Source organism: Mobula birostris, chromosome 9 (assembly GCF_030028105.1).
Source record: "Mobula birostris isolate sMobBir1 chromosome 9, sMobBir1.hap1, whole genome shotgun sequence".
Lineage (NCBI taxonomy): Eukaryota > Metazoa > Chordata > Chondrichthyes > Myliobatiformes > Myliobatidae > Mobula > Mobula birostris.
This window is the reverse complement of record NC_092378.1, coordinates 140,656,774-140,683,067: the sequence shown is the minus strand read 5'-3', so window position 1 is coordinate 140,683,067 and position 26,294 is coordinate 140,656,774. Positions and strand designations below refer to the sequence as shown.

The 26,294-nt window shown below is 43.6% G+C and overlaps 1 protein-coding gene across 3 annotated transcripts in view; it reads right to left on the bottom strand.

Moving 5' to 3' along the window:
* LOC140203135 (cytoplasmic phosphatidylinositol transfer protein 1-like) overlaps window positions 1–26,294 on the bottom strand; it is a 252,355-nt gene that overhangs the window by 33,726 nt on the left and 192,335 nt on the right. For all 3 annotated transcript variants that reach the window (XM_072268988.1, XM_072268986.1, XM_072268985.1), the window contains 3 exons: window positions 25,313–25,408; window positions 24,267–24,422; window positions 16,116–16,179 (listed from right to left, as the gene is read on the bottom strand). In XM_072268988.1, coding sequence (XP_072125089.1) covers window positions 16,116–16,179; window positions 24,267–24,422; window positions 25,313–25,408 — 316 coding nt within the window. The remainder of the gene's footprint in view (window positions 1–16,115; window positions 16,180–24,266; window positions 24,423–25,312; window positions 25,409–26,294) is intronic.

Here is a 26,294-nt window from a genome sequence, read left to right as displayed (position 1 = left end):
GATGTTACACTGACCATCACACTCCAGGTGTTACTCTAACCATCACACAACAGTTGTTAAACTGCTGATCACATACCCAGCAAACTCCTCAGAGAGGCTCACTACCCTCTCTGTGAATTCTCACAGTCAGGTACGTGGGAACAGTGTTACTACCATACTGTATATAGGTGCAGACTCTGACACTCCTGATATCTAACGAACAGACGGACCCAATACCTGGAAAATTAATCAAGTAGCTATGTTCCACTGTGTAAATGGTTTGGCAAAACTGTAAGTAATGAATAGTCCTAAGTGAGGCTGTTCCTCAGGGCAACTTCACCAGACAGAGTGCTATGATATTTCTGTACCCCTCCACAAATTCACCAAACTTCACAGGGTCCCTGTCCAGTGAGGTAGGGCAAAATTAAAATTGCCCAACCTCACTAGAATTAAAATTTAAAATGATAAGGGAAAGTCACGAAATCCTACCTGGCTCGGAACCAGTTTGGCTCTAGTGTTGTTTCCGTAAGACCACTTAACATAGGAACCAAATCAGGCCAATCGGCCCATCGAGTCTACTCTGCCATTCCATCATGGCTGAGTTTTTATCCCTCTCAACTCCATTCCCCGACCTTCTCACCATAACTTTTGATACCCTAATCAAGAAACCATCAACCTTTGCTTTAAGTACACCCAATGACTTGGCTTCCACAACCATTCGTGGCAATGATTTCCACAGGTTCACCACCTTCTGGTTAAAGATGTTCCTCCTCATCTCTATTCTAAAGGGACACCTTTCCTCTCTGAGGTTGTGCCCTTTGGTCCTAGACTCCCCCACTCTCGGAAACATCCTCTCCAAGTCCACTCTATCTAAGCCTTTCAATATTTGATAGGTTTCAATGAGATCCCCCTCATTCTGTTAATCTTTGAGTATAGGCCCAGAGCCATCTTGTTGACAAGCCAGATCGCTGACGTTTGAGTGCGATTAAAATCAGCAGTGGAGAATATTAAGTGCTTTTATTTCAGTTTGCAAGACAGCTTGAAAGGACGCAACATAAACCACAGATTTAAACAGCGAAACCTGTGATCTTAAATGGAAACAGCACACTCATTAGATCTCAGAGGGTTACCTACGCCGAGCTGCTGCCAAAATCATTAAACCCCCTCGTTAGCTGAGATGAGCAATGGAAAGCAGAGCTGACTATGCACTTAGGTGCGGATATCAGAGTAAGTATCACATCAGGAAAAGGGGCCACACTGTGAATTTCTCATCCAGTGCTTCAGCAGAAGATTTTGACAGATGTTAGAAGCCAGATCGCTGACGTTTGAGTGCAAGAACATTCAGCAGCAGAGAATGTTAAAAGTGCTTGATTTCAGTTTCCAAGGCAGCCTTGATAGGATACAATATGAACCACAGATTTAATTACTTTCAGTTTGCAACAGACTACAAAGTACTATTCAACTCTAAACAATTTCACTTTAACCAATGCACACGGAAAAAAAAACATGCCATTTTCCAGTGAATTCTCAATAGGTGACTGACAGCAAATTAAAGAGGAGAATGTCCATTGAAGTCAGATTAAGTATTTGCACTTATACAGCTGATAGGCACGAGAAAAGCCTGCAGTCGCGACTGAGGCCAGCAGAACTGCAGGACCGATGAAGTGAGTTGATACGTGACAAGTCATCATACAAGGGAATGTTTTACAGCATTTGGACAGATATTAGTCCAAGCACAGTAGGTGGAGAGCTTATTATTTTCAGCCTGGTGCAATGCACTATAAGATATTTCCAGGGCCACCGTTTGGTGATAACTCTGCACAGGACGGTCTCAAGCTCGGCCGTGAGAGGAGGAGGGCTAACAACCCCACCTCATAAAAACCCAGAGCTCCCTAAGCACAGAACAGAAACTCGAAAGATCTCTGGGAGAGGAAGGGTCTTTGCCTTGAAGACGTTTGAAGTCGTGTGGTGAAAGTGGAAGCTGCAAGCCGGAATAACCTTCGGCCCCGGATGGGACTACGGTGGGCGGCCTGTGTCCCAGCAGGGGGTGATGGGCTTACGACGACTGCTCGGTGATAATTAGAAGTGAATTAGCATTGTGCAGACATGAAGTGGCACGGTCCAGATTTAAAACCTGTGCTAACATGCCTAGGGGTAATGGATCATCAGGTAAGGATTCAGTTGTCAAAGTTTGTGTTTTCAACTCCCTGAAAGGCAAATCAAAGTAACAAAGAAACTGCTTTGAGTCAATAATTCTTCACCAGAGCTTCATAGTAACGTGGACCCAATCAAAGTGTGGGCTCTGAAATGCCCCCTCTCCCCTTAGCGCTCCAGCTTTCAGAATTAGAATCAGAATCAGGTTTACTATCACTGTCGTGAAATTAGGGTAGGTGCCATGTGCATCAATATGCCAGGTTTAAACAATACTATTTGGAGAGGACCTTGTTTGTGAGTGGGCATGTTTCAAGTCCAAGTTCAAGTTTGTAGTCATTCAGCTATGTTCTTATATACCACCAAACAAAGCAACATTCCTCCGGACAATGCAACAATACAGTACATATAACTCACACACAATGCATAAAGTAATATTACCGTAAATAATTAAATTTGTTACAAAAGACTGACATTTATCATAAGGTGGATTTACGGCACAAGTTAACAGGTATATGTAACTCTTACTGGTGCTTCAGACGTGGTGAGACCTGGGTGGTGGCAGGGAGAACAGTAGTCTCGTGATGTAGGGGAAGAAGATGTTTTCCTTCCTAATACTACCACACCTCCTGCCTGATGGTAAAAATTCAAAGACACTGTGGACGGATAGGACGGATCCTTGACAATGCCAAAGGCTCTGCTTACGTAGCGCTCCTGATAAAAAAAACGCAGGTTTGGGGGCTTGTGTCATTTTTAAAACAGGAAGAAATAGGGGAAGCAAAATAGGGGAATCCTTATTTTATGGAGAAAACTGTACTCTCACAATAGCTGATTCTTCTGCTCTCGGTCTTTTGGATGCATGTTTGTTTTTAATATTCCTACAACAAACTGTGAAAATCATATTCTTGTCATTTTTACACATCCTTTGTCAGCTGGTGGCTCTTCTGATGCTGCCTCTCTGATGGCAATTTTTTATCATTATAAAGTATACGTTATCCCACGTAGTTTTCCATGTTTATGGATTAAAGCATGAAAACAAAATTAATGTTTTTATTGTTTTAGGAACAGCTTCTTCCCCTTCACCACCAGATTTCTGAATGGACAATGAACGAACACATGAACACCACCTCACTATTTTTGCAACACACACAAAATGCTGGAGGAACTCAGCAGGCCAGGCAGCATCTATGGAAAAAAAGTACAGTCGACGTTTCAGGCCAAGGACTGCTGAAGGGTCTCAGCCCGAAATGTCGACTGTACTTTTTTTTCCACAGATGCTGCCTGGCCTGCTGAGTTCCTCCAGCATTTTGTGTGTGTTGCTTAGATTCACAACATCTACAGATTTCCTTTCGCTCACTATTTTTGCTCTTGTTTTGACTTAATTTAATTTAATTTTTAAATATATTTCATATCATAACTTATAGTATTTTTATCAATTGCACTCTATAGCTGCTGCAAAACAACAAATTTCATGAGATGTCAGTGACATTAAACCTGATCTGGATTCTAATGTGCAATGCAATGTGTTTCAGTGCATTTCAATAGGAGGAAAGGAATTTGCAGGCCATTATCTCCTATACTGTGGTGAAACATTTAAAGACTACTCGTGGACCCTATCCAAGATTTACTATTATGTGGGAGGATCAGAGACAAGTCTGATTTATACTTGTGTGTACGGGCTGCGCCGTAGGCCTGATTTATACTTTTGCGTAGCCCTACGCCGTAGCGAGCATGCATAGTTGTGTCTGTGTCGCTCTGCAATTCACCGCCAAAACGCTAGTTGGCGGTGGGGTTGCTATGCCACTGTGTTGAGTTTCTTCGTGAGAGACATGGACGAGGAAATGCATTTCAAATATTTTCGGGTGTCGGCAGGTAGATTTGATGATTTGGTTCATCGTCTCCAACCATTTATTTCGTATCAGTGTGCAGACATGGCGGAGAAAAGCAACCGGAAATGCGTAGGAGGAAATGCGATGCTACCGAGCGGAGTTGTTGCTGTCTGCGTCACTGCCACACGTGAGTTACGTTTTTGGGGAGGTGCACGGTACCCTACGGCATAGGGTACATGGTACCAATGGCGTGAATTTGACGCACAAGTATAAATCAGCCTTCAGAGTATGTGGCAGCTCCCTACCCAACACCTGAATTCACTCTTCCTCCTCTGGTCCAGTTCAGCTCCCCCTATCCTTGCCAGAATCTGACCCCAGGTATGTGGGGTGGCTCCGAACAGAGTTTGCCAAATACTTGGAAGGCAATGTGCTAACATCGAGTAACTGTCTCAGTCGCATTTCTTGTGATCGCAAGACCCTGTTGGACATTGTTAATGTGGATTGCTGCAAGTCCGATTCACTGATTTATTGGCGGATGGCAGGGGAGATGTGTGGCCTGGGTCACCGCGGGGACTAGGCCTCAGGCCACAGCGTTGCATATTTACAGCTGCCCAGGAGAGAGTTATCGGAGTCGGTGTGCTCCACCGGAGGCTAATTGGCATGACGTCTAAGCTGGAGTCAGTGCTGCCCCCCACTGTTCACTCGGCAAAAAGCAAACTGCATTGTGTTCGACTGCAGACTGCTGCAACATTGATGGACTCAGGGATTTGAACTATATATTTTTTGTGTGACTGTATTTTATTGATATCTTGTATGTGCTTGCTGTCCTATATATGCTGTATATGAACTGTCAGTAATGTGTTTGGCACCTTGGTCCCAGCGGAACAATGTTTCATTTGGCTGTATTCATGAATAGTCATGTATGGCTGAATGACAATTAAACTGAACTTGAACGACTGTGGTAGGACAAGTCAGGTATCTCCTGGCTGATACCCTCCAGCGTATCAAAGATTAGATCACACCACAATCCTCAGTGCCATCATGAAGAATCTGGATAAGCACTTGAAATGTTGAGACTTACAGGATAAGGCACCAAGCTGAAAAATGGGATGAGGTAAAAGGCACTTGACGGGCAGGTACGGATGACAATGAGCCAAATTGCCTCTTCTGTAGCTTTAAGTTCTCCGATGACGAGCAGACGCATTCTGAGCAACTTTCATTGTGGATGAGTTAATGCATGGTTTCCTCTGATGACCCAGCATTGGCTGGGATGGAGTGGCAAAGGGAGCATACGTTAGGCTCAGGAGGTACCTAATAAAGGGACCCCTGACTTACATCCGTGGTCTTCTGCTGCTGTAGCCCATCCACTTCAGGGTTTGACGTGTTGTGCGTTCAGAGATGCCCTTCTCCACACCACTGCTGTAACAGGTGGTTATTTGAGTTACTATCAGCTTGAAATACTCTGGCCATTCTCCTCTGACCTCTCTCATTCACAAGGCGTTTTCACCCACAAAGCTGCCGTTCACCAGATGTTTTTTTGTCTCTCGCACCATCCTCTGTGAACTCGGGAGAGTGCTGTGCGTGAAAATCCCAGGAGTTTCCGAGATACTCAAAACATCCTGTCTGGCATTAACGAGCAAGTGTACAGGCGTACCTAATACAGTGACCACTGAGCATATAACTAAATTGCAAAAAAACTGCATTGGATCAATGTTCGTGGAAGCTGCCATTTTTTCCCTGTCTTTATTGGAACAGGTTTGTTGCTATGCTGATGCATGCTATGTGGCACTAACACACCCCACTGTGCTACACTGTGAACTCTAACAGCACTGGATCCTTTGGTCAGCAAGGGAGAGGGGAGCCCCTCCATTTGCTCCACATATTACCACTGGAAGAGGTTTGCTGCCTTTCGACCTTCTTGGGGAAGCAGACTTTTAGGGAGTTATGTTGGGTGAAGAGAAAGTCACAGTAGTGGTGCAATCGGTACTTATATGGCAATACACCGTGGGGGAACCCTAAGGCTGTGAGTTCGAGTCACCTACAGCCCCTGTGGTTTGGCCCCTCAGAGGTTCAAGCCTTAACCACATGTACGAGAACGTCTTCCATAGGCGATACCTCAAGGACGCGGCATCCGGCAGTGATGATCACCATCCAGGACATGCTCTCTTCTTATTACTACCATCAGGGAGGGTGCACAGGAGCCTGAGGACACACACTCAACGTTTTAAGAGCCTCTCCCCCTCTGCCACCAGATTTCTGAATGGTTCATTACCCCATAAACACTACCCCACACTTTCCAATCTCCTTTTCCATTACTTAATTATTTTTTATATTTCTTATTGTAATTTCTAATGTATCGCATTACACTGCTGCCACATAACAACACATTTAACAACGTGAGTCAGTGATCATAAACCTGATTCTGATTTTAATTTGAAACCGTAAATCGGTGTTCTATGAAGTCCTAAACATTGTATGATGGTGTACTGCTATGATAATGTAATCAGTTGAATAAAACTTTGTATATAAAAAGATACGGTAAATGAGGGAATGGGACTAAAAAAAACACCTAATGATTGGCATTGTAGAGTTTATTCTCTGCCGATGTGGTACTGGCATTTAAAGGGACAGAAGGAAATCTAGAAAGTCTCAAAATGGACTTCAAGTGTGAGGAAAATGGGGACCCACCTCCTTGAAGAGAACCCCTGACTTGGTTTGTTGTGGAGTTTGGATAACGTCCCTGAAGGAATCATTATGTGTCCTTCTAAACATCCCAACAAATGCACCGAGAGACAAAAGTGTTGCAAGTGTGAGAGGCATCTCTTTGTTCCAATATCCTTTCACTTTCTCCAGAACTCCCAGAAACCTGCCCCACTAGCCTGTGCTTGCTCTCAGCTGTGTGACAGAGATCGCAAATATACTGCGGTGTTTTTCATTGATTCCATTGTATTTCTTTGTTCTAGTGTGTATACCTGCAAGACAATGAATCTCAGGGGAGTATTTGGTGATATATACGTATTTTGACAATAAGTATACATTGAACTTTAAATTTTGAACTTTAAGATGAATCTACTCAGGGAACCATTGCATGCTGATGACATTAACTGAACAATAATTCTTGAGATCTGAACTTCTGATCCAGAATTGTGAGCACCAGAGATTATAGGTATTCCGTTAATAAAATAAATCTATCAACTTGTCAGTTCTGGATTAAACAGCTAGTTTCAGCAACAGTATCCATGGAGACACTTGACTCTCAGACAGAAAGTGTCCATAAGCTGCTCTAAACCTTGTCCTGACTGCTGGTTATTAAGTTTGATTCATCGTGTCAGCTCCTGACTGAAATGGCTCCAGGCTGGACTCGTGAGGAGATCTGTGGAGCGGTGACTATCATTTACGACCTTACTGGGTGGCTAACCTGCAGGAATGCTCGTTGTGCTTCAGTATCATGCTGCAGTTTTACGAATGACATTTTAAAGCAGTAGATGTCTGCAGAGAGCTCGAATGAGGATGAATTATAAGGGTTCAGCACTCCACTGAATTCCCAGTTTCCATTTCAGGGGAGAAAATTCAGCTGGCATTTGTTTCCATTATGGTGGAGAATGGGACCTGTGGGACTGTTAAATCATCTGTCTACCATGATAGTCTTTTTGGCTGGCACTGCTACAGAACAGGCAGTGTAAACGTGGCTGCTAAACCTACTGAATTTCCCCCACTCTGCTAACTGCCAGTTAGCGAACGAGTGAGTTCCCTGTGTGCCCTTTAGACAAAAGACCTGGAGAAGTATTATAACCTAAGGCAACACACACACAAACTGCTGGAGGAACTCAGCAGGTCAGGCAGCATCTATGGAGACGAATAAACAGTTGATGTTCCGGGCTGAGGGACTTCTTCAGGACTGAAAAGGAAGGGGGAAGATACCAGAATAAAAAAAGTGGGGGGGTGGGTGGGGGAGGAAATATCTAGAAGGTGATAGGTAAAGCCAGGTGGGTAGGAAAAGTCAAGGACTGAAGAAGGAATCTGATAGGAGAGGAGAGTGGACCATAGGAGAAAGGGAAGGAAGAGGGGACCCAGGGGGAAGTAATAGGCAAGGGCAAAGAGGTAAAAGGTGAGAATGGGGAATAGAGGAAGAGGTGGGGGGGGGGGGAGGGAGGCATTTTTGTTTAACGGAAGGCAAAATTGAAATTCATGCCATCAGGTTGGAAGTTACCCAGGCGGACTATAAGGTGTTGCTCCTCCACCCTGAGGGTGGCCTCATCTTGGCACATGAAGAGGCCATAAACCAAAAGTAGAATAACCTTCCTGGCCCCACAGGGGCACAGCCTTGCTTCTGGCTGCTCAGTGTATCGCCCCTGCCTTCTATTACCGCTGACTATGAAAGTGGAGTTATCAGTCCAACTCCACAGCCCCCACCCCAGGATTTCAGATATCCCGCCCTGCAAAAACTCATTTCAGGGAGGTAGCACCATCAATTTGCGGGAGACTTCCGGGAGAGGTGGGATGTCTGCAATAGAGTAGCTCCTTAGCAGCTAGCCAGCTAGTTTAAATAACATTAGCTAAGCTAATGAACGAATGACACCCGTTAAACTCACCTCAACATGTCTTTTACATTTTAACCCACCATGGGCAATAGAAAAGTCACTGTTGCAAACAGTGCAGCGAGCAACACTGTCATTATTTTTGACCCCTATTAGGCAGGGGTACACTTTAGTGTAGTCTGGGGTGACGTACATTTTATATTTTCTTTTTTTGGAACTTTCTCGCTCTTGCTCTTGCTCTCGCTCTCTCCCTATCGCGCACACTCGCTCTCACTCATGCTCGCTTTCTTGCTCTTGCGCTCACTCTCACGCTCGCTGTCAAAAAAATCAATTTCCGGGACATTGTATATAATTTGCGAGCATCAGGGAGTCACTATTAATATGCGGGAGACTCCCAGAACTTCCGGGAGAGGTGGGATGTCTGGGATTTATAAACTGCCCTCCCCTTCTCAGAAGTCAAAGTCAGGAGCTGAAGGTTTGCAGATGAACGTATGCCCATGTCATATCACGAAATCTGAAACCAGTAACTCCTACTGCCTCAGTGAAGCAGCCAGTGGAATCAGAGACCCCCACCACCACCTCAGATGTTCTTTCTTCTCACTCCTTGGATCAGGCAGAAGATTCAAAAACCTGCAAGCACGTACCATGTGTAGTGGAGAGTATATTGACTGGCTACATCACAGCATGGTATGGAAACACCAATGTTCTTGAATGAAAAATCCTACCAAAAAGAGTGGATATGGCCCAGTCCATCACAGGTAAAACCCTCCCCATCTTTGAGCACATCTACATGAACCACTGTCGCAGAAAAGCAGCATCCATCATCAGGGACCCTCACCGCCAGATTATGCTCACTGCTACCATCAGGAAAGAGGTACAGGAGCCTCAGGACCCACACCAGCAGGTTCAGGAACAGTTACTACCCCTCAATCATCAGGCTCTTGAACCAAAGAGAGTAACTTCTCTCGCCTCAACACCCAGTTGCTCCCACAACCTATGGACTCACTTTCAAGGACTCTCCATCTCACGTTCTTCATACTTATTGCTTGTTTATTTATTCCTGTATTTGCATAGTTTGTTGTCTTTTGCACACTGGTTGAATGCCAATTTGGTGCAGGCTTTCAATGATTCTGTTATGGTTATTATTGCATGGATTTATTGAGTATGCCTCAAGAAAATAAATCGCAGGGTTGTATATGGTGACGTATATGTACTTTGATAATCAATTTACTTTGAATTTTGAACTCAAGTATTCAAGGAGAGCTTCTATCGCACTGTTATAAGACTACTGACTTAACTAGGGGACCCTAGTACAACAAGATCATGTCTTGACCTCACAATCCACTTCATTATGACTTTGCACCTTACTATCTGCCTGCACTGCACTTTCTCTGTAATGCTTCATTCTGCACTCTGTTATTGTTTTTCCTCGTATTATTCAGTGCACTGTCATGATGAAAAGATCTACATGAAGGACAAAGCTTTTCACCGTCTTTCAGCACATGTGACAATACTAAACCAATTTTCCAATTATAAACTAATTTTGCCACACAGAAACAGTGCCTTGGTACTGGCCACTCTGTGTATACTATCCTGCCCCCCACCACCACCACAGGATTTATAAACTGCCCTCCCTGCTCATAAAGCAGAGTCAAAAATGAGAGCTTTGTAGATGTTAGAGCGTTTTTGGGGGGGCGGGGCTAGCACGTATTGCAAATAACTTCAGCTACCTGTCTCCACATGTAAATTTGAACTGGGGATTAAATCTAAAACGTAATTCTGAACAATGGGTTCCTAAAACCATGAATCAAGTTAATTGGAAGACACCACAGTTAATTGGAAGACCAGACAACACTGATTTAAATTCGTTATTTGGGAGTCTGTAGCGTGGGTGCAAAGAGGGAGGTGTAGTTCAATATGGGATTGTCCTGAATTTTAATTTGATCTTTAGCATATAAAATGTCATGTAGTGATGCCTTGCTCGAAAAGGGTCTCTCTCTCTCTTCCAGATAAACTTGTGATATTTTGTTGAATAAAGAGACTGCTTCATATCTAGCACTACTTCTCTCTGGTGACCTCGTTCATGTAACAATAGTAGATGTACGCCCACATCATACTACTAAATCTGAAACCAATAGCTACCATTCAAAGCCATGTTACTCACTGCAATCCTGGGTTTTTTGTGAACTGATGTAATCCAGAGCTGCTGCCTTTACAAGTTAATGAGGGCTAATTTATAAACACATAGCTCCATTTTGACTCGGCTTGTAGATGCAACATAAAAGTGGCTAGGTGCTGTTACTCCATTTACAAAACTCCAGTCAAAGTCTCCCCATTTCAAAGGCTGGGTGCAACGAGCAACCTCCAATACACTTACAACAACCAAGGAAATATTTCTACCCCAAGTATTTCTATTCTTCTACACTTGAGCCACTAAATGATGGTGAAGAACCCTTGGTGATTACCGAAAGTGGTTAAGCAGTGTGAGAACTAAAGCTGTGGATTCATGAGTTGGCCAACAGCTTACCCTGGGAGCTCATGGGCGTCAGGGATATCATGATTTAATGATCTCTGTGACTTTTGAGAAAACATTCTTTCTGAATCAGCAGTTATGTATTTTGAACCAGTCTAAACACTAACAATCCAGGAGCTATTGCAATCCGTAAGGAAACTGGGGAGCAAGCAGAATTTTTAAAAACTATTTGCTTTATTTTTAAAATGATGTAATCTGAAGTAGGTTCTTTATCTATAATATCTATAATTGAACAAAACTTATCTGATCACTTCTAAACTTCAGTTTGGTGTTTGTAAATGCATCACTTTCACGCTTCTTTTATTAAATGTCTGACTATTACATGATGCCCCGATGAAGGGTCTGCGTCTGAAAGCTCAGCTCTTTATCCCCCTCCATAGCTGCTGCCTCACTTGCTGAATTCCTCCAGCATTTTGTACGTGTTACCCAGCATCTGCAGATACTCTTGTATTTATTAAATATCTTGTGTTTATATGATCTTTAACGTATTTTTGTACCACTTCCCAGGTGCTTTTTCCTCCTTTGGTCAAATTTTACTTGATCAATTGAGCAGAACAATTTAAGCCCAAATTTCCCATGATAAAATCACAGTAATAGATGAAAAAATAAAATTTTGAGAACAAAATAAGGGAGAACTTTGTGATTCACATATTGCTGTTACTGTGAAATCTATTAAGGCATATTGGCCTTCTGAAATTATTAGAACTATATTTTTCACATCTTAGGAGAATCATATCAAAATGCAGTCACAGGTCTGGCAGTGACGATCTAGGTCATTTGACTAATTTTCTAAGAAAAGTAAAATAATTTCAAAGATTGAAATGTCAGTGTTTTACATGCAGTAGCTTTGATGTTAAGCATCTTTCTTTTATTATGTGCAGAGGTAAATGAATGGCTTTTCAAAATAGAATGTGAAGGACACACAAATTGTGAAATTTGGTTGCTGTTTGGAAGAGGTTGTCAGGGTTTTCATAACTGTGAAAGACTAATGTCAAAATTAAAAAGAGCACATTGTGCTCCTAAGGAAAGCCCGAATACAATAACTTCTCTAGTTGTGACCTACCAGCAGCCAGTTCCTTTCAAGAGGTGTGTTGGCTAGAGACAGCCCTGCTTAATTACGGTTTTCTACTGGGAGAGTGCATGAATGAACTGACCCTTGTTATCCTTTAAAGGGTGCTTACTGGCAAATAGAATCCATTCAGTCCAATGGTTTTCATGCTCAAATCAAATTATTCTCCTGTTGTAAAGCAACACGTATGCAATGCAGGAGAAACTCTGCAGGTCAGGCAGCATCTACGGAGAGGAATAAACAGTCGATGTTTTGGGCCGACACCCTTCGTCGGGACTGGGAAGGAAGGGAAGGAAGGAATGAAGAATGAGAAGGTGGGGGAGAGAGAGGGGGAGGAGTAGAAGCTGTCAGGTGAGGGGGGAAGGTGCATGGGTGAAGTGAGAAGCTGGGAGGTGATACGTGGAAGAGGTAAAGCGCTGAAGAAGAAGGAATCTGATTGGATAGGACAGCAGAGCAACCCCCTCACCTGGTTTGGCCCATCACCTGCTAGCATGTACTCCTTCCCTTCTCTCACCTTCTCATACTGGGTTCATTGCTGTATATGTATGTATTTATCTATCTATTTTTTGATTGATTGATTGAGATACAGCGCGGAGTAGTCCCTTCTGGCCCTTCGAGCCATGCCACCAGTCAGTCCCCTGATTTAACCCTATCCTAATCACGGGGCAATTTACAAAGACCAATTAACCTACCAACCGGTACACCTTTGGACTGTGGGAGGAAACCCACGCGGTCATGGGGAGAACGTACAAACTCCTGTACAGAGCTAAGACTTCTGCTTCTCTTTCAGAACATCCCAAATCATGTTAGCGCCAATGTAACACTTAAGAAGGGTACAAAAATTGAAATGAAGTAATCAATTTATGCACAGCGAGCTTCCCAGAAACAGCAAATGTCACAGGCCCATTTAATAATGCAGATTGTACAAGAAGTTGTGGATACCAGGAAAAAACCTTCCCTTCTATAGAATGATGCTATCTTTTAATTCCGTCCATGGGCACATCTTGACTTCTCAGCAGCTCTAACAGAACAGCATTTGCTCAGTTCTACCTCTGGGTTTCTCACCAGGATAATGTGTTCCAGTCTCTGGAGCTGGATTATGAACAGTCACCCTCCTTAATCAGAGCTGACAGTGCCTCCTACTGAGAACTACAGGAGCGAATGCAATGGAATTGCATTAATCCACAGGACTTTGGTAATGCTGGGCGGCTTACCAGATGCCAGTAAACTGCAATACACTTCGAGTTCACTTTTATCTTAGAACTTACATTGTGGGGCATCCATTTTACAGTGAACCTGGTAACTTTAAAGGGAATATTCTAACTGAACCTGTGAGTTTAAAGGGAGTGAGAACTGAGATGCTGGTATGTTCAGAATCAGAAATATTATCATTGACATGGAATTTATTATTTTGCAGCAGTCGTACAATGCAACGACATAAAATAAAGACAAAAATTACTGGAAGGAGAAAAAGTTTATGCCATCAGGTTGTTGGTGGCTACCCAGAGAGAGTAGGAGGTGTTGCTCCTCCCCACGCCTTTTTATTCTGGCATCCTCCTTCTTTCTTTCCAGTCCTGATGAAGGGTCGCAGCCCGAAATATCGACTGTTTATTCATTTCCATAGATGCTGCCTGACTTGCTGAGCTCCTCCCAGCATCTTGAGTGTGTTGCTCTGGATTTCCACACCTACAGAATTGCTTGTGTTTACAACTTTTCCTGAAGCTGGTGGTGCGGTACCTAAGGCTCCTGTACCTCCTTCCTGAAGGCAACAGTGAGAAGACAGCATGGCCTGGATGGTGGGGGTCCTTGATAATGAGTGCTGCATTCATGTGCCAGCGCTCCTCGTAGATGTGTCTAATGGTGGGGAGGTAATTTCCTGTGATAGATTGAGCTGTATCCACTATCTTTGTTGCCTTCTATGTTCTTGGGCATTGGTGTTTCCGTGGATGCCTTACCTGTGCATTCACACCAGCAAGCACGCTCTCTTTTACACATTTGTACTGACCGCCCGGACCACTTTCCCATCAGTACACCGCACTGGTCCATATCATATATGTGCCTGGAGTCACATATAGGCTTGGATGGGTAAACACAACTGATTTCCTTCCCTTAAGGATGTTAGTGAACTAGAAAATCCGAGCCCTTTTCACCGGTTTTGGCAACATTACTATGTCCTGCCTGTGTCCTTGAGGATCAATTTTAAAATACACCTAATTGTATGCAAGGCTTTGAAGCTCCTCCATATATTTTAGAGGGTCTATCCCCTTACATCCCTAATTGTAAGCTTAGATCTATAAATACTGGCTTGCTTAGTGTTCCTAAAGCCAAGCATATAAGAACTGATGATACGTCTTACACACCAAAAATCTAGAATACTCTGCTGATTGAGATACACCAGGCTAGTACCATGGAATGTTTCAAAACACTTCTAAAAACTTACTTTTTAAATTTGGCTTACTTGTAGGATTACTTAATGCCTATTGATGTTGATTACTTTTATATAATTTGATATATTCAATTACATTTTATTCTATATAATGCTTGTTTTTATTTATGGGTTTTAAATTTGTCTCATATTTTTATGACTATATCAATTTATCTTTACAATCTACGTAAAGCACTTCCTGTGTCTTAATGCACAAAAGATGCTCTATAATTAAAGCTATTATTATTGTTATAATGGTTTTGTAGTTTCATCATCACTACTAGTAAAGATTGATTTATTTATTTAGTTTAATTATAATCCCCTAGCTGCCTTAAGAGCTCAATCAGAATAGGGCATATCAGAATAGAGCAGTTTCAAGTTCCTGGGTGTCAAGATCTCTGAGGATCTAACCTGGTCCCAATATATCGATGCAGTTATAAAGAAGGCAAGGGAGTGACTATACTTCATTAGGACAGGCAGCATCTCTAGGAAGAGGTACAGTCGACGTTTCGGGCCGAGTCGTCGATTGTACCTCTTCCTAGAGATGCTGCCTGGCCTGCTGCATTCACCAGCAACTTTGATGTGTGTTGCTTGAATTTCCAGCATCTGCAAAATTCCTCCTGTTTGCGATACTTCATTAGGAATTTGAAGAGATTTGATATGTCAACAAATACACTCAAAAATTTCTATAGATGAACCGTGGAGAGCATTTTGACAAGCTGCATCACTGTCTGGTATGGCGGGGGGCTACTGCACAGGACCGAAAGAAGCTGCAGAAGGTTGTAAATCTAGTCAGCTCCATCTTGGGTTCTAGCCTACAGGACATTTTGAAGGAGCAGGTGTCTCAGAAAGGCAGCATCCATTATTAAGGACCTCCAGCACCCAGGGCATGCCCTTTTCTCACTGTTACCATCAGGTAGGAGGTACAGAAGCCTGAAGGCACACACTCAGTGATTCAGGAACAGCTTATTCCCCTCTGCCATCCAATTCCTAAATGGACATTGAACCCTTGAACACTACCTCACTTTTCTGTTTTTTGACGATTTTCAACCTATTCAATATACGTATACGGTAATTGATTATTTATTTATTACTATTATTATTATTATTATTTTATTTTTCCTTCTTCTATAGTATGTATTGAATTGAACTGCTGCAGCTAAGTTAACAAATTTCACGATACAGGCCAGTGATAATAAACCTGATTCTGATTCTGATATCGCACCTTTGTCTGACAGCATAGAATCTGTAATAAAGGGTCAATTGGCCATTTTACAACACAGGGGGATTGAGCTTTACTGAATTCAGCGCAAATAAAATATGAGAGAGATAGGTAAAGGGCCTCACAATTACTGTCCAATAAACATGTTCAGGCATCGGTATCAGTGTTCTTGTTGGAAGTCACTGGAAAGTGGACACTTTAAACGCTTCTCATCAATAACATAAAAGCTTTTAATGTGTCTGGCAAGGAAACCATATGTTCATCCTTTCCTTTTCCCATAGGTAGTATAAGATGAGGGCATTCTGGTTAAGAGGAGACATAGATCACATCTTACTGCTTCATCTGCAAAAACGGTTTAATGTAACTCACCACACCACTCGTCCACCCAGGCAAATGCTTGTCGATGCCCTATTAATAGAATGTCCCTGATGACCTGCAAAGGAAGAACAGAAATGATTGAAAAAAATCACTTTAGCATTTAGCACTTCTTTGCTTGAACTTTGAAACCTGTCACCAATGATACTGAGCATTTGTGAGCAGAGACTTTATTCAGTCTATAAATTCTCTTCGCAGCTTTCAACAAGAAGCCCAGTGAAGGTGAATCTACAGAATTGTAGCTTCGGGATGAAAATAATAATATAAAAAAATTGCAGAGAGTGAGAATCTGAAATAAAAAAACAAAAATGTTCATACACTCAACAGGTTCGATAGCATGTCCAGTGAAAGGGCCTTCAGAGGAACTGGAATTGTAAGAAAACATGCCAGATTTAACCAGTTACACAACGTCCTTGTGAAAAAAAGGGTCTATTTCCAGACAATGATCCAAAACAACAAAGGGCGAGGAAATATTGCAGGCACATTAGTTTATAATTCTACACAGTGCAAGCTAGGCACGTGTTCTGCTGCTTCTCGTGAATAAGAGCACCATTATCTGTGGGAGGAATATAATTTGTATCTGTCAAGAGAGCTTCCACAAAATTCTGACTTCATGCTCTGTTGCTCCCAGCTTTCTCAGAACTTTAGAGTTTATCAAATACACAACTAGGATTTAGTGAATTACACTTGATTCATTATTATCCAACAAGTATTTCACAAAATTAGAGCCTAATGCACTGAGATCCTGACAGATAAATCCCAGATGACAGCTGAAAATCTGAGTCTGTTCCACTCGCCTATGGTTCCAACGAAACGGATTGAAATTTAAACCGAAAATAAACACGTCTACCTAATTAAAAAAGTTCAAAGTTCAATATAAATTTATTATCAAAGTACATATATGTCAATATATACTCCCCTGAGTTTCAATTTCTTGCAGGCATTCATAGTCAAATGAAGAAATGCAAGAGTCAATGTCAAACTGCACACAAAGACTGACCAACAATCAAAATGCAAAAGAAGGCAAACTGTGCATTTCAAAAAGTAACAATAAATTACAACACTGAGAATATGGAAGTTAGTAAGGTAAATATACATTGAGTAAAGAGAGTTTTAAACAGTGGCGATGCACAAAATAAAAATGCAAACCAGAGTTGCCTTCAACTGTGATTCAGGGAGATATGACTAGATACACATATAAGTATGGTGTGCTGCAAATATTAACCCTCTTACTTGCATGAACATCATATGACCTGTATTTACTTCAGGTTCACAGCATCCAGGACCCTTTTTTTGATTTGGGCTACAGTGATCCTTTCAGACTTGTTGTTTTGCTTTGAGAGGGACTCATATGACTGAAATAAACTTTAAAAATTAATCTCTCTTATATGAGGTGATTCTTTTTCCATATCTTTTTTGTGTCCGAGCACACATCCCACTGCTCTAGGATTAACTAAAGAACATGAGGGGAAAATTCTTGTTCTTATGACGAAACTAGAAACTGGCTGAAATTGCACCAACTTCTCCCAGTAATGGCAGGATAATTTCTCCAGAAAGGTGCACCGAGCAGAGTAGAGTTACACTAATTTTATCTGCAACAAAAGCGATGACTTCCAGCATCTGATTATTGGGCTTAATTTAGAGCAGAGATTCCCATCCTGGGGTCCACGGACCCTTTGGTTAATGGCAGGGGTCCATGGTATAAAAAAAGGTTGAGAACCCCTGATTTAGAGGGATGTTGGCTCAGAATTAGATTAGGTTAGATTCAACTTCGTTGTCATTGTGCCAAGTACAGATACAAGGCCAATGAAATGCAGTTAGCATCTAACCAGAAATGCAAAGAATAATGTTATTTACAAAATAACTGCTAATAAAAAGTAAGTGCTACAGCACACAAATATAAAAGTACTGAGACAGTACAATATGGGTGCAATACTGCTTAGCGCTGTGATGAGAGGTTCAGCAGGGTCACAGCCTCAGGGAAGAAGCTTTTCCTGTGCACACTGGTGGGGAAGCGGAGGCTCCTGTAGCGCCTACCGGATGGGAGGAGAGTAAAAACTCCATGGTTAGGCTGAGATGCATCATTGATAATGCTTTTCACCCTGCCCAGGCAGCGTTATAGATGTCCTCAATGGTGGGCAAATGGGTGCCAATAATCCTCTGGGCAGTTTTCACCACCCACTGCAGTGCTTTGCGGTCCGATACGGGACAATTGCCATACCACACTGAGATGCAGTTGGTGAGTATGGTCTCAATGGTACAGCGGTAAAAGTCCGTCAGTATCCTGGGACAGAGGTGAGCTTTCTTGATGCTCCGCAGGAAATAAAGGCGCTCTTGCGCCTTTTTGATCAGGATGGAGGAGTTCAGGGACCAGGTGAGATCCTTGGAAATGTGGACACCAAGGAATTTGAAGCTTGATACACGCTCCACTACAGCTCTGTTGAAGTAGATGGGGATGTGAGTGTGGCTCCTAGCATGCCTGAAGTCCACAATGATCTCCTTGGTCTTCTGGGTGTTAAGAGCCAGGTTGGTGTCAGCACACCACGCGGCCAGGTGCTGGACCTTGTCCCTGTAGGCTGTCTCGTCAGCCCCTCTGATCAGGCCAACCACCGTGGTGTCGTCTGCGAACTTGATTATGGAGTTAGAACCATGTACAGGAATGCAGTCATAGGTGAAAAGGGAGTACAGGAGAGGGTCAGCACACAGCCTTGAGGCACACCAGTGTTCAGGGTGAAAGTGGAGGAGGATAGGTTGTCTAACTTAACTGATTGGAATCTGTTAGTCAGAAAGTCCAAGAGGGATGAGCTGATACCAAGCTGACGAAGTTTGGCGATCAGCTTGAAGAGGATCACAGTATTGAATGCTGAACTAAAGTCAACGAACAACATTCTGACGTAAGGGTTGGGGCTGTCCAGGTGGGTCAGGGCAGAGCGAAGTGCCGTGGAGATGGCGTCCTCTGTTGACCTATTGGTGCGATAGGCAAATTGATGGGGGTCCAGGCTAGTGGGCAGACAGGATTTCAGATGTGATAGAACCAGTCTTTCAAAGCACTGTGCAATGATGAGGGTGAGTGCAACTGGGCAGAAGTGATTCAGGCCTGTGGCAGTGGAATGCTTCGGCACTGGCATGATGGTGGTGATCTTGAAGCTTGTGGGGACAACTGCCTGGGCCAGGGACAGATTAAAAATGTCCTTGAGGACCCCGGCCAACTGCCCTGCACAGACTCTGAGCACACGGCCAGGTATTCCATCTGGACCAGCTGCCTTCCGTACATTCACCCTGCTCAGGGTGGCACAAACATTGGAGGTGGAAAGTGAGAGAGGCAGTTCACCAGGTGGGAGATCCGCTTTGAGGGTGACCTCCTTGTTCTCTTTGTCAAAGCGAGCGTAGAAGTAATTGAGCTCATCAGGGAGGGAAGCAGAGCTGGAAGGGGGCACAGTACTAGGTGGTTTGAAGTCTATAATGACCTGTATGCCGTGCCACATGCGCCGGGGGTTCGAGGAGTTGAAATACTTCTCGATCCTCTGTTTGTATATGTGTTTAGCCTGAGGGATTCCCCTCCTCAGGTTGGCCCTGGCTGAGCTGTAAACCTCCTGATCTCCAGACCTGAAGGCTGAATCTCTGGCTTTGAGCAGGAGGCAAACCTCTCTGTTCATCCATGGTTTCTGATTGGGGAAAAATAGCACTGCCACCACTCATAGCCTTTTTATGTTTGGAGACAACAGAAAGAAGTGATAACAAGAGTTGTACAGGAAACGTCTAGTCATAATGCTCCTGGTATCAGAGTGTGGGCAGGCTTGATGGATGGGATGACTTCCTCTTGCCTGGTATTTTAGATCTTCATTTCTGTGGTTATTTGTCAACAGGCAACACATGGCCCAACCAAACCCCTGCTACAGATACAAAATCTATTTTAGATGGATACACAGGAAGCAGGGCATGTGAGTGCAACCTTGCAATGTGTTGTGAGTTGCAGGTCTAATAAGATGCAAACACAGGCAAAAAGGAGTGGCCTTAGTCAGCATGGACTAGATGGGCTGAAGGTCCTTTTTCTGTGCTGCGTGAGTCTATGACTTTATGCAGTGCTACAACCTCAGAATAGAGGGACGTCCTTTTAGAACGGAGATGAGGAGGAGTTTCTTTCGCCAGAGAGTGGTGAATCTTGTAATTTGTTGCCACAGGCGGATGTGGAGGCCAAGTCACTGGGTATATTTAAGGCATAGGTTGATAGATTATTGATTAGTCTGGGCATGAAGAGGTATGTGGAGAAGGCAGGAGATTTGGGCTGAGAGGGAAAATGAATCAGCCGTGATAAAGTGGCGGAGTGACTTGATGGGCCAAATGGCCGAATTCGAGTCCTATAACTATGCTCTGCAGAAGAAAGAATTTTGCCTTCCCTTGTGTCATGCTGTGAGCTCCACGACAGTGACTAACCTGAGAGCCACTAGCTCAACTTAAGCAGGGCAAATCATGACAAAATGTGTGTCAGAAACAGGCGATGTCAATTACATCAATTAGGAGCAAGCTCACTGCTGTTTTACTGCATTATGAAGTTATTTTTAGCTCGTGACAAAAGACTATAACTTAAACTGTGAGTTGTTTTTAAAATAGAACCATTGTAAGGTGAGTTTAACTAATGACTTATCTTGCTGTTAAAGTAATTAATCTCTCAAAGAGGAGACAAACTCTAAGCTGAAGGCAAAAATGATTTTCATTTCCTGGCTTCAAGAATAAAGAAGCTCTAATTCAATTACAAGGTTCAGTTACTGGAAAGAATGGCTGCCCATTCAGCACCAGAGTGTCTCTGTGAGGCTGGTACACATGGATTGACAGTATAGTAATGGTGAGCAGTTAATTTCAGCTGTATAACCAAGCGACCTTCAATGGTTCAACAAAAAGCTTCCATTGCAGGCCCTCATTCTGAATCTGGAAAAAGTAAATTCTCATGACTTTTCAAAACTCATTTCTTACTACTGGGTGGTAAACTGATTCAGTAGTGGCATTTTATTCCCAAACCATGTCATGTATTAGACCAGCCAGCAGGAGGTGCATTGTGTATTTAATGTCTCCACAAAGATCCCCTGTCCAAACAAAGCACCCTCCATCAGATTGAGATCAAAGTAAAAAGATCAAAAGTCAAAGTAAAATTTATTACTAATGTAAATTTTACCATATAAGAACAAAAGGATTGCAAGGGACAAAATTGGTCCTCTGGAAGATCAGGATGGTAATCCATGTGAGGAGCCAAAACAGTTGAGGGAGATGTTAAGTATTTTTTTTCGTATCTGTATTTCCTCAGGAGATAGAGTCTATGGAAGTGAGAAAAAGTGGCATCCACTTCATGGACACTACACAGATTACAGAGGAGGAGGTGTCTGCTATCCTGAAGCAAATCAGGGTGGATAAATCCCCAGGGCCTGACAAGGTGTTCCCTCGGACCTTACAGGAGGCAAGGGCAGAAACTGCTGGGCCCTTACAGAGATATTTAAATCATGCTTAGGGACAGGAGAAGCACCAGAGGATTGGAGGAGAGCTAGTGTTGTTCCACTGTTTAAAAAAAGGCTCTAAGCATAAACCGGGCTGGTGAGTCTGATATCAGATGTGGGAAAGTTATCGGGAGATTTTCTAAGGGACCAGGTATACAAGTATTTGGATAGACATGGATTGATTAAGGGTAGTTAGCATGGTTTCATGCATGGTAGGTCATGTCTAAACAATCTTATTGAGCTTTTCAAGGAAGTTACCAGGAAAGTGGATGAAGGCAAGGCAGTGGATGTTGTCTACATGGGCTTCTGCAAGGCATTTGACAAGGTTCTGCATGAGAGGTTGGTCAAGAAGGTTCAGTCACTCGGCATTCAAAATGAGGTATTAGACTTTGGCTTTGTGGGAGAAGCCAGAGAGTGGTAGTAGGTGCTTGCCTCTCTGACTGGAGGCTTGTGACTTGTGGTGTGCCGCAGGGATCAGTGCTGGGTTCTTTGTTGTTTGTTATCTATATCAATGATCTGGATGATTGTGTGGTTGACTGGATCAGCAAATTTGCTATTGACACCAAGGTTAGGGGTGTAGTGAACAGTTATTTTGTGTTTTTTTATTTGTAATTAATTTAGATCACTTTGTAGAGATCTGTTTTCACTTTGACATGAAACAGTCTTTTTCTGTTGATCAGTGTCAAAAAAGCCAAATTAAATCCACTGTGATTCAATGTTGTAAAACAATAAAACATGAAAATTTTCAAACAGGGTGAATGCTTTTTATAGACACAGTAGAGAGGGTAAGTGCAGGCAGGCTTTTTCCACTGACGCTGGTTGGGACGACAACCAAAGGTGAAAGGTGACAAGATTATGGGGGAACATGAGGGGAACCCTCTTCACTCGTTGGAGTGAGAGTCGTGAGAGCGTGGAATAAGCCACCAGCATAAGTGGTGCATGCGAGATCGACTTCAACATTTAAGAGAAGTTGGATAGGAACATGGATGGTACGGGTATAGAGGTCAGATCAATGGGAGTAGGCAGCTGAATTGGTTTTGGCATGGACTAGATGGGCCAAAAGGCCTGCTTCTGTGCTTTAGTTCTCTATGGCTCAACTACCTCGAGATTCATACTGTTGCAGGCATTTACAGGGAAATAAAAGAAATACAGTAGAATTTATGAAAACTATACATAAGGACTGACAAGACAACCAATGTGCAAAAGAAGACCAAAAAAACTGAGAACATGAGGTTGCAAGTTGTAGAATCAGTTCAGAGTTGTGGTGAATGAAATTATCCATGCCAGTTCAGGAGTCTGATGGAACAGAGGTCATTCTTTTAAATAAAGAAATACAATGCTTTTTTAACACAGAAGGCCATTTGGACTGTTGTGTCTAGGTCAACCCTGTGTCACGTCAGTGAAGTGACATCAGAAAAGGGATGAGAAAGGTGACTCAAGCTTTTGAAAGCAAAAACTAGGAGAGAGAGACCGGCATCTCACAATAACCAGAAGGTGAAGGTATACTCTGCAACTTCCATGAGGGAGAGAGGGAGAGAGGGAGAGAGGGAGAGGGAGGGAGGGGGAGGGAGGGGGAGGGAGGGGGAGGGAGGGGGAGGGAGGGGGAGGGAGGGGGAGGGAGGGGGAGGGAGAGAGAGAGAGAGAGGGAGAGAGGGAGAGAGGGAGAGGGAGGGAGAGAGGGAGAGGGAGAGGGAGGGAGAGAGGGAGAGGGAGAGGGGGAGAGAGAGAGAGAAGGAGAGAGGGAGAGGGAGAGAGAGGGAGAGGGAGGGAGGGGGAGAGGGAGAGGGAGGGAGGGGGAGAGGGAGAGGGAGGGAGGGGGAGAGGGAGAGGGAGGGAGGGGGAGAGGGAGAGATAGAGAGAGAGAAAGAGAGAGAGAGACTCTGACTGACTGACTGACTGGCATCTCACAATAACCAGAAGATGAAGGTATACTTTGCAGCTTCCATGAGAGAGAGAGAGACGAGAGAGAGAGAGAGAGACAGACAGACAGACAGACAGACAGACAGAGACGGAGACAGAGACAGACTGGCATCTCATAATAACCAGTAGATGAAGGTATACTCTGCAGCTTCCAGTTCAAGTGAGGGGAACATGACTGAAGGTTCACACCTTCTGAAACATTCAAACTACCAACAGCGACTGAACAGAAATGTTTCCGGCTCAGTTCACTGCACGCACACATCCTTCCTGCATGCTTTGCTTTGAAAAAAAAAGCCCTACGCATTGCCAGAATGCTATAATAAGATAAAATAGAAGCAGGATTAAGCCACGTGGCCTCTCAGGTCTGCTCTGCCATTCAATATGATAATGACCGAACTACCCTGAGCTTCAACTCCTCCCCTGTACCACATCCCCACAGCCCTCTATCCCCTCAATCTATCCACCTCCACTTTAAATATTCAGAATGTAGAAAAGTACAGAACAAGAACAGACCCTTTGGCCCATGATATAGTGTCAAACTAACTAAACTAGTAACTAACCGCCTAACTAATCCCTTCTGTCTACAGAGTATCCATATGCCTCCATTGCCTACCCATTCTTGTGCCAATGCTCTTATTAATCCATGCCTCACCCTCTTGTCACCTCCATATCTTGGCTCATAGGAGAATAATAAACTAATACCCATGCCGATAGTACGCTCTCTCTCAATAGCACTCACCTTCTGCACGAACTGCTCCACTCTTGTCTGAAGGCCCCAGACTTCAAATTTGACAGTAACGAGTTTATACGAGCACATGATGGGTGAGGGTTCGTCCCTCCAACCCTCCTTCAGAGGACCTCGGCCTGTCTTCACTGAAGCAAAATACCTGAGATCCTGTGTGCACAAGATATTCAGTAACAGGTTAAACCAGGCCCAATTAAAGAACGAGCCACATGCATTCATCGTCAGGTTCAAAATGCATTATACATTCAGTGGTTCCTTAATTAAGTACCTGGTGTAGCTAATAAAGTGGGCAAAGACTGTATTTCTGTATGTTTGTGGACTTCTGCTGCTGTAGTCCGTCAACTTCGAGGTTCGATATATTGTGTGTTCAGAGAACTCAATGCATAAAAGCATGCAGACATGGTCAAGGGGTTCTGTTGGAACTCAGCAGGTCAGGCAGCATCCGTGGAAATAATCAGTCAACGTTTCAGGCTGGAACCCTTCGTCAGGTTCCGGCCCAAAACGCTGACTGATCGTTTCCACGGATGCTGCCCGACCTGCTGAGTTCCACCATTGCGTTGTGACTGTTGCTTTGACCCCAGCATCTGCAGAGTATTTTGTGTTTAAGGGGTTCTGTTGTTTGGGGAAGAAATGTGATCTAAGTGCTTTTGAACATGGAGTGATTGTTGCTGCCAGATTGTGGGGCGGGGGGGGGGGTTAAGTATCTGAGATTTTCATGCACAACAGTCTCTAGAGTTTACTACGAATGGTGCGAAAAGCAAAATTCAGTCCAGTGAGCAGCAGTTCTGTGGGTGAATACGGCTTGCTAATGAGACCGGTCAGAGAGATCACTGTTTCAAACTGACAGCAAGGTAACAGTGATTCAAACAACCACACATTACAACAGGAGCGTGCAGAGGAGATTCTCAGAATGTACATCATGTCAAACCTGGAAGTGGATAGACCACAGCAGCAGAAGATCATGAACATACACTCAGTGGCCACTTTATTAGGTACAAGACATACCCGTCTCTGTCCAGCAAACAGGTGGAGGGACTCACCTCTGAACTCTTGTAGTAACGGTCTGGGATTTCATCGTAGGCAATGTCTAGAAAACACACCTCGTGATCCATGTGGTTTTTGTCAGAGTCAAAAATCTGCAGAGATGAGAGGGGAAAGAGTGAGTGTCTGAATAGGCTCACCACGGCCCCAACACACCATTCTGAAACCTGTTCTCCGATGAGCTTAGAGGCAGCTCTCATCTTTTTCAACGAAAGGGCAAAGCCACTAATAAGTTTTGATGGTGTCGTCACCGGCTGAAAGGAGTATGTTGATAACTGGTTTGTCACCAATGTGGTCACGAGAAACCTGCAAACAGGGCAGAGTTACGCTAGTACGAATCCAGTCAAAATTGAGAAAGGTATTTAAAACTATGATGGAGTTGAGAAAGAGAAGCAGTTTCCATTGGTGCTGGGATTAGATGCAGACGGCATAGATGAAGATGATTGGTCAAAGAACTGTAAGTGATGTGAGGAAAACCAGTTTTTCTTCAGCAAATGGTCCCGGTATGGAATGCGCAGCTGCAGGGTAGGTGGAGAGGCCAAATCAAATGTCGCATTATAATGTAGCTGGGCTTTTTAAGGCACTGGTCAAGCTGCACTTTGAGTACTGTGAGCAGTTTTGAGCCCCTTATCTAAGGAAGGACGTGCTGGCATTAGAGAGGGTCCAGAGAAGGTTCATGAGATTGGTCCTGGGAATGAGGTGCGTTTGATGGCTCTGGATCTGTACTAGCAGGAGATTAGAGGAGTTGGGAGGGGGGTGGTGGTGGTTTCATTGAAACCTATTGAATATTGGGAGTTCTAGATAGAGTGGTTGTGGGGAGGATGTTTCCTACAATAGGGGAGTCTACTAACAAAGGGAAAAGCCTCAGAATACAAGGATGTTCCTTTAGAACAGCGATGAAGAGGAATTTCATTAGCCAGAGGGTGGTGAATCTGTGGAATTCATTGCCACATTTGGCTGTGGAGGCCAAGTCATTGAGTA